This window comes from Epinephelus fuscoguttatus, linkage group LG7 (genome assembly GCF_011397635.1).
Source record: "Epinephelus fuscoguttatus linkage group LG7, E.fuscoguttatus.final_Chr_v1".
Lineage (NCBI taxonomy): Eukaryota > Metazoa > Chordata > Actinopteri > Perciformes > Serranidae > Epinephelus > Epinephelus fuscoguttatus.
The window spans coordinates 10,754,696-10,773,319 of NC_064758.1; the positions used below are offsets into that span (position 1 = coordinate 10,754,696).

Consider the following 18,624-nt stretch of genomic DNA (forward strand, 5'->3'; position numbering starts at 1 on the left):
AGCAATCTCTTAAAACTTGTTTTGCTAAAACTAAAACTATTTGTTGCCTCATTTCCAGTGCCATTTTCTGTTCAAAATTCTTCTGATCATTACTAGTTTTTAAATCATCTGACAGTGTTGTCACCCCTCGTTACTGACGAGGACCACTAATGAAAATGGATGAACATTATGACGATGGCAACACTCTCTAGTCTCTGTGTAATATCACCATATATGGTGATACTGCACTGCACATACAGTGTTGCCTCAAGGTAACAAACCCATATTTGGCTGTTTACACGCATAAATTAAATCCTCAGTTATGATGCATACTTTGAGAAAGAACCATGGACCTGAGGAAACGACTGTTTTATAGTCACATGACTCTCTGAAGGCCATGTTGAATCCCTTTTTGCAGCATTCATGAAAACATGAATGCTTTACACACATCTCCCCCCGGCAGCACAGAAGATTTATACAATCAGCACAGCTTCAAGGTGGACACCCAAGATTAGTGTCATCAATTCAGTATTTGACCAAATGAGTAATGGCCAGAAAGGTGTTTTTGAAGAACATTATAATGTTACAGTGAAGCTGACCTTTGACTTTTTGGATATAAAATGTCATTGCTTTATTATTCTTATATCATTTTGGACATTTGTGTGAAATTTTGTCATAATTAGTGTATGAATTTTTTGGTTATGGCCAAAAACATGTTTTGTGGAGTCACAGTGACCTTGACCTTTGACTGCCAAATTCTAATCAGTTCATTTGTTTGTGCCAAATTTGGGGAAACTCCCTCAAGACTTGCTTGAGATATTGCGTTCACCAAAGTAAGACGTACACAAGGTCACGGGGACCTTGATGTTTGATCATCAAGTTCTAGTAAGTTCATCTGTGACTTAAAGCTATAGTTGGTAATGTTGGAGAGCTAGCAAGATTTGAAAGCGACACCTCCTCTAAGCTCCACCACCCTCCTCCCCCTCCCGTCAGTGCTCCGTCCAAAGCCACGCCCCCACAAACTTGAATGCGCATCCTGTAGTAAACCGACAGAGAAGCTGTTAGCATTGGGCTAATACGAGCTACAGAAGTAGCTAAGTTGGCTAACATTACATATTTCATGAAAATAACAAATCCCCCCGAAGCAAAACAAATAATTACCTGTCTAACAGAAAGACAGCAACCTCTGCATCACTTTTCAGGCCCTTCAGCTCCCTCAGTTGCCGTTCAAAAGCTGCGATGTTGGTTGACTCTGGTTTGTCCTCTCACTTTATCCAAAGCCTTTTTCGTCGCAGCCTTTTCTGCCTCCGACTTTCTTTTCTTAGCCTGTTTAGCGGGGCGAGCCGTTACAAGTAACGCTGGAAGTGGAACTTTTGGCTGCATTTTCTCTGCCATTGTTCAGCAAACTTATTCTCCGGCTAACTCTGTATTTCTGCTGAGGAGTGTGCTGAATATTTCCGGCAACGGTGACACGTGATGAGTGCACGCAGGAAGGAGGGAGGGACAGAGGGGGGTGTGGGCAGGACGAGACATGAAGGCATCTGATTGTTTCTTTCCACTCGCACCGAAAGGCAGGGATTGGTCAGAGGTTTTACAGGCCTGCAGCTGCCAGCTCACCCAGTATAACAAAAAGTGTTTCTGAACAGGATTACCAACTATAGCTTTAAAGTGGATGTTTGTGCCAAGTTTGAAGAAACTCCTTCAAGGTGTTCTTGAGGTATTGCATTCATGAGAAAGCAACTGATAGGGTCACAGTGACCTTGACCGGCAAAATCTAATCAGTTCATCATTGAGTCCAAGTGGAAGTCTGTATCAAAGTTAAAGAAATTCCCTCAAGGAATTTTTCTAAAAATCATGTTTACGAGATGGACGGACAACCTGAAAACATAATCCCTCCTGCCACAGCTATTGCCGGTCTGGAGGCATAAAAATGGTCTGGAAAAGTCTTTTTCTGTCATTTTACAATCTGGAAAAAAATGGATTCACAATAATATGTGGGTGAGGTTTAATTTTTAATAGTTTTCTGCTCTTTATTCAATAATTGTTGCTTTGAGGTAACACCGTATGTTTATGAGGTCACTCCATTTTTTATATTGTGGATACAGTTGTGTTCAACAGCACGGCCATCTTCAATTTTTTTTTTTTTATCTCTACAAATTAATCTAGATACATTTAATAATGTTAGTTGTAATTAAAATCAGGCTATGACACTGTATAGTCGATTATAACAGTACACCTTTTGAGTCCTGTTCCCCAATGGTGCAATGTTGTCTGAGGGTAGCATTCAGACAAAAAATCTTTTTATTTCCAATTGCATGCATTGTAAACTGGGGAGGTCACTAAATATTTTCCCATGAGTATGTAATACATTTTTTTTTTAAACTGTTAACAATAAGTCTTTTTTTAATTTGTTACCATTATGTTTTTGTGATGCTATAAAATGACAAAGGTGTACCCTCCAAAAATATTTCTTGAATATTTTGTTAAATTATGTTTACTTGGTCAACTTTATGATGAAAAAACATTCCAAGCTTTATTTATTTATTTTTTTTTACCAAGTGCATTATCATGCGTACCATAGAGGGTTAAACCATCCTCAGGTTCGGAGGTTAAGAAGTTGGGAGATCATGAGGGTTGCTCAACTCAATTCTTTTGTTCACTTCCCTTTTAGCATATGTTGAACACATTAATTATTTAACACAGCACTACAAATTGCCTCCAGGCCCGAAATTCACTCATCGAAATTTCTTTATTCTTCTTTGCTTTTTTTAAGACTGTGTAAATGAGCTCAGCCACTGTTCCTCTGCTTTGCATAAAGTGACGCTAAATAAGATTGGGAGCCATAATGTTTTGACGCGCGTTGTGGAAAGTAAGAGAGTGCAAAACAAAGTGTTTTCTGAACTTGGAATAATGGTTAGTGAGAAAACGTTTTTGGAACTGCAAGTGTGCAAACATCCAGCAAAAGGAGAGCTGTATGTAAGGAAATATCAGTCACATAGCCAGATGTCCTCAACTCAACAAAAACATCAGTGATTGAAAAAATCAGTGGGAGATTACTGATAAAACTTCTAAATGTCCTTTGACTAGATTATTTCTGTAAACAGAAAATATAAAGGCCTACTTAATCACTATTACCAGCTGCTTTAATCATATCTAACTGGACTGGAGCTGCTACAAAGGACTTAAAGTCAGGAAAAACAGAGAAGAGAGACCTACATAAACCAAAAAGGTGAAGACATGTCAAAAAAAAAATAATAATAACAGACACACTTGCAGTGCTGTACTTTTGTCTTGTGTCTTGATCCTCAACTGAGAGCTCCAGTAATGCGTCTTTGAATATGCATTTCTCTGTCTGCCTCCCTTCATGTTTTGGCCTGGCTATAATCTCTCACCCCCTGCATGTGTCAGACAAAACAGTGCAGCAGATTTTACACCTTCTGAGACATTTAATTTCAGACACAATTTCCTCTGCCGCAGTGGTCAGTCAACAGTGATACATCAGCTGCAGCAGACAATTCTATAAATTTCCATTCCCTCCTCTCATATTTTGCCCCTCTAAACAGGAATGCCCCAAAATACACATAAAAAGAGACCAAACAAGACATTTTCAACGGGACACAATACCTCTGCACAGTCCTTTGATAAAAGCACAAATGCATTTAGGATGTTTAGCACCTAAAAAGAGCCACAAAGCCTGAGTATATATCCGCATGGTCTCTGTAGCTGCAGCCCACTCTGACACAAGCACAGTAAAGAAGAACCTCTGACAGACTACATGATGTGCTCTGTACTTATCTCAGCAGAATGATAACACAACAAAGTTATTTATTTTGTTCCTGTTTCTGTGCACATTAATCACTGAAGGCTTTTTGACATAAAGATCGGTCTGGGCTTACTTTATTGTAAAGGTATACTGTTTATTGATGCTTGTCATCGTACAGCAACAACAACAAAGGAAATGTTTAAGATTAAAAGCTGTTGTAATGTTGTCTGTCACCGACTTATGGAGGAATCACTCAAGTGGAAATTAAACTCCATGTTGGGAATTTTTGGAGGGAAGTGATTGATGCTGATGATGAATGGCAGTCATTAGGTTAACACCGCCTGCCATTATTAAAGCCTCTGGAAACCCAAATCTACAATAGCCTTCTAAGTATGTAATTTAGGGTCTTATGTACATAATATTAAACATGTAAAAACAATTAGAAATCAGTTTCCATCCAAATTCAAAACATCTGTCTTTTAAGTTTTTGTACATTCTTGAAATTGGGTTTGATTTGGCCGTGGTTATCTCTGAGATTTATTACGCAATAAATTCCAAACCAATCATAAATCATCCGTCAGTTGTCTCATCCCGCCCCCCAGTGGCAGTGCAACAAAACCTCTGTGCTCCAGCTAAATCTGCCTCTTTGAGTCTGAGCCAACAAACAGCTTTCTAGTCTGATGTTTAGAAAATACAGATCGTAAACTGGCCGAACCGCTCAACTGCAACCCAGCGGAGGCTCTGCCTGCAGGAAGAGGCGGCTTGTGAGTGGCCGGGCCCGGTGCCGTTGTCGGCTTGCGTGGAGGGGACATAATGTGCACCCTTCCTCACCCCTAACCCCAACCCCAAGCAGTTAGCTTTGCTATGCATAAACATATACCCAATCGCGGAGGTGATGCTGTGGGAAACAACACAATTTTAGCCGGAGGGGAACATTATTCGAGGCGGGCAAATACTTCTACACAACACCAGAGAGACGGCCGGCCGGCACCGGTCTCTCCCGCTTTGAGGGTCGGTGTGTGTGTCAGAGTAAAGACATATTTAATCTATTAAGACTGGATGTGTTTGAATGAAAAAGGCTATTACCAGAAAAACGGAGCAGATTTATGTTTTCAATGAAAACGTATCTCAATGAAGAAAGGCAAAGCGCTAGCCTCCCGTTGTCATCCATCTCGGCTAACATTGCATGTAAAAGTTATGCTAACTATTCTACAAAGATTAAACATTAATATGAATCACAAAACATTTTGAATCTTACCATTCAGTGACCACCTGAAAGGAATCATTTTCAACTGGCAGGGCTTCTGCTTCGTCCTCTGAATCATCAGAGGGCTCAAACATGTACGGCTGGATTAAATTTGAGGCAGCCATTGCTGAGCCAGGGAGATGTCAATCAAAACGAGGGAGCTGTCAATAAGAGCGTTATCTGCCACGCCCTCTCTGTCCTGGCAAGTGGTCTAAACAGCAAAATTAGCTGTTTTTAAACCAGGTTTTCTAATAGTTATGAATAAATATTTTCACTCAGACTTTTGTGGATGATTAATGAGACACTCGACTTTGATATAATATATGCATTTTTACTATTTCACGCTGTGTTTCCAAAGGCTTTAATACATTATTAATACCATTAATGAGCTGTACTGGTTTTACAGGTGCAGTCTGGTATTTGGCTTGTGGCCAGTTTCTGATCAGGTTTGGATCAGGACTTCTCAGGCTGCAATCAGTTCAGCGTCAAACTCAATCATTCTACTGCTCAAGTTGGGCTCACACAAAGCGGAAACTTCACAGGCTAAAATATGAAGCCAATGCAGAGCCAAAAACTGTAGTTCCTCTAATGGCCACTAGAGGTTAGCTCCAAGAGCGAGTCAATCTCCATGGAGCCCCATGTCAAAATGCCGAACTTTATGACAGAATTAAACATGTTCGCAGCCTGGTGCAAAAACGGTTTTGGTGTCTGTAGCCTGGGTCTTCAAAGGAGGTCCACGACCTTTCGGGGGCCCTGAAAGTGTCGACAAATTACTGCTTGACAATCTAAGATTTCATTTAATTTTTTTTGGTCAAAAATCAAAAGGTGTCTGAAAATACACATTGACATGAGTCCAATATATTATTGGTGAAGATAAATGGGTCTGCTCATAAAAATCATTTAATTTACATAATAACAAGATAGTTAGCTAACAGTTATGTACTAAACATGCTGGCAAATTAGCTATATTATTATTTCAAGTGTACAGACATTCATGTGAGTCACAGTAAATCGTTTTGTAACTTCACAAGTAAGAAACTCTGACACACCATCCACCTCAGAAACCACTGGTGAAAATGCAGAGAGTGAGGGTAACCCACCCAGCCATGCTACAACTGCTACTGACTTAGCAGCTCCCGGCAAGTGCTAATGAGAGAAGACCCGAAAATATTCAGAGAACTATCTCAAGTTCAACTCAGTTTAATACAATATATAAAGTAGGTGGCCCCTGCCCCTTTTCTCATTCAGCTAAAGGGTCCTTGGCCTGAAAAACCTTGAAGACTCCCCCCTCCCCACCCCCCCGGGACCCTCTTGCGTTGAGACGACCATGCTAACCACTGCACCACCATGCCGCGTAGCCTTCCTAATATAAGTTTTTAGCTGTACTAAAAGACCTTTAAAGGAGTTGGATATTTCATATTTCCAGTAAGTTTTGTTCTGATGGTTTCATGACTGTCTCTTGCTGGCAAATATTAGCATTATCACAGTTAACCATAGCTGTGAATGCACCCTGCTAACCAAGCTAGCAGCTAGCAAAAGAAGTAGCTCCACCTTCTCGTCCAAATATAGTCGCTACTGGCTCCAAAAATCCAAGATGACAGCCAAAATGCCAAACTCAAGCTTTACAACAGGATTCCACAACCCATTGGGTGACATCACAGTGGCTACCATTAATCCATTAATTTATACAGTCTATGGTTCATCCACGCATAATAAAACACCACTCGAGACACACAACTGAAGTTAACAATGCAAAGCCAAAATCATCAATGTTTCATGTGAATACATCCATCCAACAAGCTGCCTGATATAAAGCTAGTGTAAACGAGACAACACAGGGAGGAGGATGGAGGGTGAGAGGCTGGGAGGGAGGGAGGGGTGGAAGGAAAAGGAGAGATGCTTACGTGTTTCTCTCCTTCAATCCTCTTGTCAGCCTGTTGAACAGCCTCCAGGTACTTAAAATGCATCTCCATCAGTCGATCAACCTGGAGAGAGAACGAAACAGACAGAGAGAAAGTGAGAGACTGCAGCAACAAAAAAAGAGAAATATGAGGGGAAAACAAGAGAGCACAAACAAGAGGCAGAACAAGATGAGACTTGATTCTTCTTAACTGTTTGCTGCCAAACACTTGATTGTTATGTGGATGGTTTATTGAATGGAAAACAAAGACAAGCAAAAATACATTTTTAAGATTCTAATTGGTTGTATTACCACATAGTCTAAGACATTAAACATAAGTTAACAAATAACCGAGACAGTGGATGCTGAAAAATGAGACTCTGGGATGTCTCAGTGCTGAAGAAGACAGCCACGTTTGATTTGCACGACAGACAGTTCTCTACATCAAAAGTCATGCATCCTATTAAAATGGCCTTGAGCAACACATTGAATGAGACATTTTTGCATATGTGAGGGGAACTGTGGGAGTAACAGAAAAAAATGCAGCTGAGGTGTCAGGTTTGATATTTTAATCACTCTCTAAAGTTCTGTAACATGTGACAGACAGGTACACACAGGTACAGAGTAGTGACTGACTGAGTGACCTGAATGTGAACCTAAATGTACTTAACCTGCCTCGCAAATGTCTGCCTCTTCCCTCTGGTAAAAATATGATGAGAATGATACATACTCAGATATAGTGACTTTATGATAATCACACATTTCATCTGGTGATTTGTCGCAGCCAAATGTCTTCTGTTTCACTCTTGACGTTTTAAAGGCCTGCTTATGCAACGCGTGGCCTTGATAAACACGTGAATGAAGAGAGTGACGTCTGTCCAAAGGGCAACGAGTGCTGATTAGCACCAAAGGCAACAGCATTGTTTGAATATTCTCACATTTTGATTTTCTTTACAATCTATTTGATCATTACAGTCAAAGCATCAACATTTGTGTATCAAAAACACACAGGAAAATAATAAGACAATATCATGCTCATGATTAGGCCCTGAACAAATAAATAATTAGTATTTAAAGCAATTTATCAATGCTTTACTGTTTACACATTTAAGCTACCTGGCATTAAAAATCAACATCAAATGGAGTTTTTATTTCCAAGTTAACAACAGATAATGAGAACTATAAAAGTATTAATGGGCAGTCCAAGAAAATAGTAATTTATTAAAGGATAACACAAAAGAAAAAAAAAACAATGTTTTTGCAAACAGTTACATTTCAATCTAAGGATGCATGCATGAAAAACATGTACAGCTGCAGTTAAGTATGATTTTCATTATCGATCTTGCTGGTTATTCTCCATATTAATTGTTTAATTTAGGGCAGCCTGTGAGACATCAAAAAGCAGATAAAAAAATGCTCACCAGGGATCATCCCAGAGCCAAAGTGATGTCCTTAAACTGATAATGTCTGTATATCTGTCCAAAACCTAAAATATATTTTGCTTATCGTAACATGTGATAAAAACAAGCAGCGTATGCTCACATTTGAGAGGCTGGTAACTGCAAATATTTTGAGCTTTTGCTTGAAAATGACTAAAACCATTAATTATCAAAATAGTAAGTTTCGGTTCATTAATTGATTAATCAACTAATGGTGGGTGGCAGCCCTAAAAAAGAATGAACAATTAAAACTAAAGTAAAACAATAGTAAAATAACCTTGTGTTGCAAGTGCAGTATGATGAAAACCAACTTTTATTCTAAAACATGAAATTTTAATGACTGGATGAGCAACAATAAAAGTTAAAGTTCAGAGAGAGATTTGTAAAGATACCATTTATCAAAATTTTAACACTGAAAAATTCAGATAATTTGAGTCATCGGGACTGTGTGGGTGTGGACTGATCAGGGCTGATTTTCAGTGGCCTGGCAACATAAGCAAACAAACCCACAACAGCCAGCACATTTTGATTTAAATGCTGCTGATTGCTGCTTTGGTCTTCATCCAAACTTGTGTTCGGATGTTTTTATCATCCTGTCCATGATGTGTCAGTATTTTTGTTCCGGTGCTCAACCACCCACCCTCATCCCCAGCCTTCTAAATCTGCTGCTGATGGCACAGAGGAGCCCAAGGACCGCTGGTAAACAATAACCTAATTTTGTGCTCAGAAAATGTACCCAAAATCAAAAACACGTAGGGTATTACTGCAGACATTCCTGTAATCTTACATTACAATGTTTACTGTAACAGCAGATGCTGTGTTCTCTCATGTTGTTGTTGGTTGTTTTTTTTTTTGTTTAATTTTCAGGTGCATTTTCAACATACATGAATACAACCATATTTATAACCAACCAAATAACATCCAACACTAGTTTAACACTACAGTTTGTCAAAAAAACACAAATTTTATCGGATACCCACTGAAACAACCATCTGTGGGTCCTGGGGACTCGCTACATTGAAAACCTAATGAAATCCCTGCAGTATGACACACAAACAATTCAGCTTACGCATCCTGATGAAGCAATCTGCTGGCAATCAAAAACAGCAGATACAAAAAAAGAAAGTGAGGGAAGAAGGAGGATAAAAAAGGAAAACAGGCAGAGGATGATGAAAACTAACCTTCTCACAGTCATTCTCTGTGAACTTGTTGAGGAGTCTGCTTCTCTGTTGGGACTTGAGATTTCTCAGCATGGAGGCGATGATGGAGCAGACGTGTTCTGAGGAGAGAAAAATGAGAAGTAAAGCTAAAGGTTTTGTTTAAATCACAGGGACCATATCTCAAACATTTTTCTAGAGAGAGGCGAACCCCCTCCCCTTCCAGTGTCCCTCATGGGACCTTATTTCAGAAAAAATATGTACAGTAGTCACAAGCGATAGATAAACATTTTATCATCTTGTTTGAATATAAGCTTCCCTTTGGGTATTTTTGAGCTACAGTGCGTAATTGTTTTGTTTGTTGCGCCACTGGAAGATATTTAGCGCATCCACTGACACAGAAAGGATGTTAGTCACATATTTGTACACAGTTGCAGATGTCAAATTCCATTTAATGAAATGATTTCCATATCAACTATGCGATTACTATCACTCCTGCAAGTGGCCGCAGATGTAACATTTGACATCTAGTGTTTTAATCAATAGTGTTACTCTGACATTGCTTGATGACTGTTAATGAGTACAATAATTTGTATCTAAATAGTTGAAGAGGTTTTGAGTTATGACATCAAAACAAAAATTGTTACCATTGCCCCCGGTCTCCCGTAATCAACCCTGCATTTCAAGTCACAGAGACGAAATAAATCAAATCCTGGAGAAACGCAGAAGAGAAAGAGCTGGTATACATAAAGATGCCATGTCCGTCATGGGAACAGGACAAAGCAAAGCTAAAGTAAACACAGTCAGAAAACAGTGGAGTGTGTTGCAGCCTCTACAGAATTGTTCAATGCGGTTTGTGGCTAGCTACGAGATGATGTGTCTGTACTCGGGACAGGCAGGTGAGCTGGAAGTCAGGTTAGCAGTAAACTTGAATGTAACACTGAATGTTCAGTGTGAGCTACAGTTTGACAGAACTGCCAGACCAGAGAAGCTATTTAGCAGCACATAAAGACACGGTCTTGCATGTTTTGTGTCCTAAGATCAGCCCTTCCACTTCACCTTCAAACTATTTAGAACAAAAATCAGCCAATTAGGATCTGTGGCTACGTTTCACAGCACCCTTAGCTGATGGTTCTCGGTTTGTAATCTTTGCTCGTCCCCAACTTTTCCAGTTTAAAGTAGAGATAGAGAGTTTATTGAGTATAGGGATGATTTTATATAGCAGCAGTGCTAATCATTTAGTAGCACTACTGCTAAATGCAAATACACTGGACTGTGCCATAAATTACACATATGATGTTTGTCAATTAAAAAAGATCATTTTGCAAGCAAAGAAAGTCACAGTTTGCCGTAGGTTGTCATAGTACCATTTAGTTTTGTGTGAAACTGCTCACTGAACTCCATCCCTCGCCTTGCAAAATGCATGTCATCAGCATAAGTGACTGAGCTAGCTTGCTTTTATCCAGTGATTCCTGGTCTTTTTGTCAGTGGGGTAGGGAAAGAACAAGCAAGGCTTGTTGCTTGTGTGAGTATACTATTGTGCAAAACTCGCAGTCATCGTAGCTTCAGCCAGAGAGAAAGTGATGATGTCACCTTGTATAATCTTTTAACACATATTTTTACAGTCTTACACTTGAACAGTTATGATAAATTGGGATTTGGTTTGAATAATTACCTTTGACAAATTGACAAGCATCATAAATTATATGTAATTCATCACACAATTCATTTAAAAAATGATTTCTCTCTCACCATTAACTACAGTAATATTTTTTCTAAAATAGTGTCCCATGGCCATCCACCATAAAGGGAGGGTCTTCACCTCTCTAAATGGGGTCTTTACACACATGCATTCCTTTCTTGATGGCATCACTGTGTGCCTCTCTCCACTAACACATACAGTATGTAAGCCTCCCACATGATAACACATCATTAAAGAACGTACTGTGTTTTTCACTAAACCCTAAAGGTGGTACATGTGCTGTAACTTACACGTGAGCTACTCTTATGCTCCTCAGTTAAAACAGCAAACTCAAAAAACTGATCCCTGCACGGCTCATTCACACCCACACCCACAGCCCAAAGAAAGACCAAATCGATTAGCACGTGATAATTTGCAATTACAGCACGCAGCCAGCTAAGCATGGATACAGAGAGTGCACAGAACAAGAGGAGGAGAAAATGTTAATGAAATTTAGAAATCAATTTTCATTTTAGGGCATGCAGGAACATGCATAACCGTTTTGGCTGTGGCTGAATTACATTTCTTACAGTGATAGAAATTTGTCTGAAGCAGCTCTGGGGCCATTTAGCGAGGGGGGAGGTCTAAAAACATGTTAATTGACTAAATTAGCAACAAAAACTAGTTAGTCCCATTGAGTGCCCTTGTTAACCTAATTCATGCTATGTAAAATGTGTTATCTCATTCAAAGACCTTCTTATTCACAGGCGGCACCAGTAGATGACAATCATAGTGTAATATTTCTGTATTATATTGAATGAACAATACACTGTGCACACGGGGGAGCAGAATATGACATTGTAAAATCTCTGGATATACAGAGTGGGGGAAAAAATGTAATTGGACTTTATCAACAAGAGGTCAATATCCTCTCTCATCGAGGCTTTGCAGTTGCTAAGCAACAAGAGTACAGGAATCAATCCCATTTCTGCTTTTTAAAAGGGGTCGTGTTTGCTGTCAGCTCCCTTTGTGCAGTCCCCTACGACCCACAGCGCTGGTTCTCACAAGCCTTGAGTAGGCTGAGAAAACTGAAGGCTATAACACCTGCTAACATCAAATCCATCAGAATATACAGATATACGTCTGCATTAGAAATATAACTGGCAGCACAAAAAGGCAGGAAAATGCATGAAACAATACAAAACAAAATGGAGTTGTGTTCCTTTAGAAAGAAGATCCATTAGAAAGTATCTCCAAAATCTGAAGTGAATTGAATAACCGCCAATTACTGCTCAATCTGTGATCCTGATTCCTTTGAATGAAAAGCAAATTTTTGATTTGAACTCCTCAGACTCCTCTGTTCTCCTTCTTACTATTACACTGAAACCCTCAACATATCCCTCAAATATCGTAACAACATTAATATGGATTGCCATGAAATTTCATGGTCCCCAGAGGATGCTGCAGACTGACTTAGGTTATCTTCCGACTTTTCTTTTAACGCTACGAGCTGGTTGATATTTTGTGTTAGAGATATTTACATTCTGCTAAGGATGAATTGGTGATCTCGCAGCTTTTCACGTAGCGCCATCAGGTCAAAAATTCTTACTTTAGTTTATGATTGCACACCATTGCCATCAGCTGCACTTTGTGTTAAGTGTTAACAAGCAAATGTTAGCATTTCCAATATGCTAAAGTAAGGTCAGCATTGTCACTGTGACCATAATAGCATGCTGATGTTAGCATTTAGCTCTGAGCTTCTTCGTGCAGGAACAGTTTAACAGAATAGATAGCATGGCTGTAGACTCTTAGGCTCCAAACTATTTAAAGTACAATGTGTAGGATTTAGTGGCATCTAGCTGTGAGGTAGCAGAGCTAAATCTTCTTCCATATGCCAAGCGTGTAGTAAACTACCCTCCATCTTGCCAGTTCTTTGATCTCCCTACTCGTCTCCCATCTCAAAAAAGAAACGCGCAAAACTCAAAATGCGTCATCCTGACGAGACAGAGAGCTGCCCCTTTTTGTCTCTCTTGCTTAAGGCCGTGACACACCGAGTCAACGGTCAGCTGTCGGTCGAAGTTTGGCCTTTGGTGAGCATCTGCTACCCTCGATGGTGTGGTGTGTCCCACACCGTTGGCCCTCAAGAGGGTGAAAAACAGACTTGTTGCATAAGGTAAGATGATTTTTCTTTTGCCAATAAGCTCTTGGGTTTGGTTGGGTTTGGTTGAAGGTGGCGGTGCTGTTTGGGCTGAGAAAGCCATGTGTATGTAAGATAAAGGAGGTTATTGGGTTGGTGTGGGGAGCAGTGAGACCTGGCATTAGGGGAGTGTCTCTGGGACGCCAGAGATCACTGTCTAGCCTCCTGGAGGTGTTGTGGGACCAACTAGACGAAACACTGGTGAAAGGAGGTTCCCACCCAATGACCCCAAAGACATGTTAGTTATCACTTCTCACTGGTCTGTATAGTTAAGCCTTGCCATAATAGCTTATCATAGGGCTTAGGAGGTTATTCACTGAGTGCTGATCCTTTTCTAGAGCACAAACTTCTTGTGTTTATTTGAACTGGGCAGAAACATTTCCTGATGGTTTGTGATTATGCTCACTGGAGCACAGTAAATACGCTCTATTCTTTTTAACATTGGATTGTGTTGTTAATGTGCTAACTGGCTAACTAGCATCAAGACAGTTGTCTAGTTTCCCTTTTTGAATGAGGATTACAGACTGATACTGTCTGCTGGGGTGGAGGGTTATTTCCTCTCACGCAGGCGCAGAACGTCCGTACTGGCTGACTCTCAGATGTAGTCATCGCAGCGTGTTCATGTGCAACTTTTTTGACCAATGCACTGCAACATCAGGTGATGCAGCAGGGGGGCTTATGTCACCCACCAGTGGGAGCATTTATTGGTTCGGCATAGTGCAGTGCATTCTGGTAGTTGTAGGTTTTCTACCTTTGAGTAAAAGCGAATGTCACAGCCCTTTTACTCAGTTTTCTCTATTATACAGCACCAATTTCAAAAATGTTTGCGTCTCTCTACAGCATAGACAGCCTAGCTTTACGAAAAGACCATCTTTCCGTAGTAAAATAATCTACAGCTATAATACAAACAACATCTTTACATCTGTCTTTACATGTGTTACATTAACGCACATGTTTTCAACTATTCTTCATATACATTGCACAAAGCTGCACAAAACTACTACTAAAACTGTCCAGCTCTTTCATTTAAAAACAAATCAATTGTAGCCTATATATTTTTATAGCATTTTTCATATTTTTAATTGTAAGTTCCCTATTCTATATTTATGACTCTTGACTTAACTATTTGATTTGGATTAAGTTAATTCCTGGGTCTTCAGGGGTATATTAAGTGTAAATGCACAGTTTTACTGGCTGCCTAAGTGGTTGACTGGTATGACTGGTACAGTATTACATGTAGTTAAAACTGTGTGCACTAGTTGTACATCAGGTACTTTCAGTCCAAGGTTCCCTTATTTTAATGTAGACAACCTTATTTCCTGTACACAATGACAAGGAGGCTAACTGCCATTTCCGAAAGGACGCTACTTTATCAACTTGATCCGAGTGGTAATTGATGTCGCCACCTCCACGCCCTGCCGGGGAGGCTATTGATCGCTGGATGTGGAATGTTCTCTCCAAAGAGTTTAAAACTGAACAGCAACTGCTCTGCTGAGATTCGTGAAAGGGTGGAGACAGGATTACAACTTGAGTACAAGATGGAGGGCAAGGCTGGGTAAAAAGAGCCTTTAGAAAGGTGTTGAATCGATACTTCATTTACATGCTTTGCTTCACACTTAAATCTTAGTATAAAAACAAGGAACAAACAAGAAAACAAGGACAACTTCCATCTTTAACACAAGCAACATCAATCACTAAACCTCTATAAAAGTCATGAAAAACAGTAATTATCTAATGCATGCTACAGAAGCAAAACCTGTTTGTTGTACAGTGCTGTCACACATTTTGTCGGGTGTCCGGCAGCAGTATGTGCTGGCCTTGTTGTATGATCTCACAATAGCATCAAAGGTTGACAGTCACTGTTCTGGGTAAGTGAAGGAGTTTTTGTTGGAGTGTTCACCAAGAAAAGTAAAGACAGCATCCTATAATTAATAAGCTACATAGTTACAAATAGCTACATGGTGTTCAAAACAGCACAGAACACTGTAGCAATTGACTATCACATGAACACAGGCTTCCCTTGGAGCCAACATATTAAAGATGTAAACAACTACAGCCTCTGAGTTTACTTAAGCATTTGTAGAGACCTGCGCAGACTTTCATCTTTTACAAGAAGCACAAAGCTCGGCACTACTGTACAGACCAACAGTATCACAAACAGTGTGAGCATCACAGTGTGTGAGCAGGAGAGAACATCAAACGTCCACTTGCTGTAAACAGAAACTGCTTCAACAATTGCCAACAATGAAAGACTGTTGTTGGAGTTGGCACCTCCAAAAAGGAATTCCATGAAAATCTAACCCTCACATGGAACTACTTCACAGCAGCAAAAAAGTTCTCAGTCAATTTTTGCATGAGGTATATTTGAATTCAAAACTATGCAGTGCTTTGCATGTCCAAATGCTGGTGTTCACCCATCCTCCACTAATCATTCACCATTTGCCTCATCTTTGCCCCAGGGGATCCATAGCACTAAGTTAACATGCAAATAACCCTGAGAGGCCTGAATTCATGTATTGATTGACAGCTGAGGGAAGTGCTGTGTAGTTCGGAATGACAGAGGAGAACAGATAGGTGGTACTTCACCGACAGACTGGACTAACTGTGCCCTGGGGAGAGCAATCAGCCTCCCTGCACCACAGGCTAACCTGTCAGGGGTTACAGAGACTGCATTCACTGTCTGAAGGAGCAGGAATGAATTCTGACTCTAAACTCTCAGGCCACATCCACAGTAACATGTTTTCATTTTAAAATGATACCCATACACACAGGCATTTTAGCACCTTTCCAGAGATAATGTCTGTCCATACCAACACATCTGGAAATGTCTATCATGTGACTATTCATGTATAATGGGCACTACAGCGTAGCAGTAAGAACTGTTACTGAAAGTAACATAAGTATAAGGCAGTCAAGGTGGCAGAAAACGGACTGGGAGTCAATGCAAAGCAAATACAGCCACATATCAAAGCAGTAATGGGAGCAGTATCCATCGATGGCAGAAGCCATGGCAATAGGATAAAATTACAAAAGGTATGTAGCTATATTGTTAAACCCAAAAGATACACAAACACGGGTATCTGCATCATTGTTTTCAAAAGTCTCCCTTCCACCAACCCTGGCTATTTATGTATCTGATTTAGGGGTTTCAAAAGGCCAGAGTAGTCATGAAAAGAACATTCCCCATGCTTGTCTCCATACTGATACTAGGGAGCACCACTGCTTACTTACAATCTGAATGCTATACAGATATTGTAGTGGTCTCACGGTTCATGTTTGATCAATTTGCCACATTAAGCACTGCAAACTTCACCTCCACAGTTCCTGGACCATAGAAAGCATTACCTGTTGGGCATTTACACTTCAGGAACTTTCCTCTGGGGACCACGGACCTCGTGAGGAACCATATGTAACTAAAGTTGTGTTCTGACCTGGGGAACTAGGAACTAGATTTAGTTTCCATTCAATAGTTCCAGGTGGTAAAAAGTACTTTCTTAAAGTTATGGAACACTAAGGGTGAGAGTTGCAATGGCAAATGTTGTTGCATGGTCAAACACAGGTGCCACACAACTACAACTCATGTACAGTTTCATTCTCAAAACTGAGACACACCAGAAGAATGGCGAGATTACTGAGATTAAAATGTAAGAAAAGTTAAGAATTCTTGAGAAGGGTTCCTGGAAAAGTTCTTGTATAAAAAAAAAATGGTAACAGAATGGTAACTGTAAATAGAACCCATAACAAATAGCTGAATATTTTCTAATACAGTATTACAGCACTGTTTACTGAATGAAGCACCACATGCTCTGTACAAAGCATACAAACTCTACCTTAAACAGAATGGTTGCTTTGTTCCCTTCTCTAAGAGATATTCTGTGACTACAGATGGAAAAAAATCTCATATTTCTTTCTGTCTATATACAAAACAAGGAATTATGGCTCTCATTCAAATTTCTTATGAAACAAACAACATATAATCATTTTAGGTTCCTCTTCAAAATGGCTGATATACAAAGGTCTGAGTTATTAAAGTCTAACTGAAATGTAGCCATCCCTTTCTGTGGTGAGAAATAATGTCAATGTGTTTTTTTAAAGCTGACATTAGCAGTGTGCTCTTGAATGTCTGTTGTCGTTAGTGTCTCGTTCAACAGGCTAAGGTTCAACAAAGGACATGTGTTCATGTTTGTAAGTTAGATAAGAATGAGCTTTTAGAGGAAAGCTAACGTGGTTGTTGTTTAGAGTCTGTGGCTCTTGTGTTTTGTATCAGGATGCTGTCCGGGTCAGTGTGACCGTCTGCTCTGCCTAGGATAAAACACTGACATTACTGCTTTATCCAAGATTTGACTGACTGTGTCAAATTAAGGTCTCTATCTACCAGGGTCCTTCCAGATCTTCTATTTCAAAGTTCCATTCATTTCCAGACTCAAATATTTTTCAGACAGTATTTGACATCTGAGTACAAATAGCTATATCAGGACAGTATCGGGAGCATTATCCATCACCAGAAAAAGCCAAGGCTATATGAGAGGAGTAGCCTCACAAGAAGGATGAAATTACAAAGGGTATGTAGACCTAGCGATAATGTTCTGGCGTCACATGTTGTGACTGAAAAGACTCAATGGGAAGCAAACATGACTATGTGTCTCTGTTTCCGCCCATTCAGACAAAAACCCAACCCCGGAGTCTAAAACAGGGTAGGCAGCGTTTTCAAAGGTCTCCATTTAAGGAGCTCCAAAACACCACAGTAGTGTGGACAGAGCAACAGTAGTGCATTTTAAAACAAAAATGTATTGCCGTGGATGTAGCCTCAGAGAAACAAGACGAAAGCGCAGGGTTCCTTCACATCAGTTCCTTATCAAAAGATTTTCAGACCACATTTAACATCTGAGTAAAAATAGCTAGGTGTTTATTATGTAAATTGTTGTTTTTAAAAAACAACTGTTGATGTACAGTTTGACTATGCATGCTATTAAACTGCCAAATAATTGCCAGAATATTGTAGTCAGGTACTGCACCTCATACAAATCAATTAACAAATCAGTTCCACTTAATGTTCCACTGTGAAACATTTCTGCCCAAAGAGGAAGTAAACCCACCGGTGCTTCCTACATTCGTATTCCGTGAAACAGAGGTTAGAGTGTCCAGTCAAATCCTTTGCAATTGATTGGACCACTTAAAAGTGGGCAGGCTTAGAGATTAGCATGATACAGAGCTACAGCGAACTGTTGGCCCCACATACCTCACTCACTTTTAGACCAGGAG

The 18,624-nt window shown here is 39.9% G+C and overlaps 1 protein-coding gene across 1 annotated transcript in view; it reads right to left on the minus strand.

Annotated features, from left to right (window-relative positions):
• ctnnbl1 (catenin, beta like 1) overlaps positions 1-18,624 on the minus strand; it is a 105,419-nt gene that overhangs the window by 32,972 nt on the left and 53,823 nt on the right. Inside the window, exons 12-13 of the mRNA XM_049581821.1 lie at positions 9,509-9,606; positions 6,893-6,973 (exon numbers count right to left, since the gene is read on the minus strand). Of these exons, the coding sequence (XP_049437778.1) occupies positions 6,893-6,973; positions 9,509-9,606 (179 nt within the window). The remainder of the gene's footprint in view (positions 1-6,892; positions 6,974-9,508; positions 9,607-18,624) is intronic.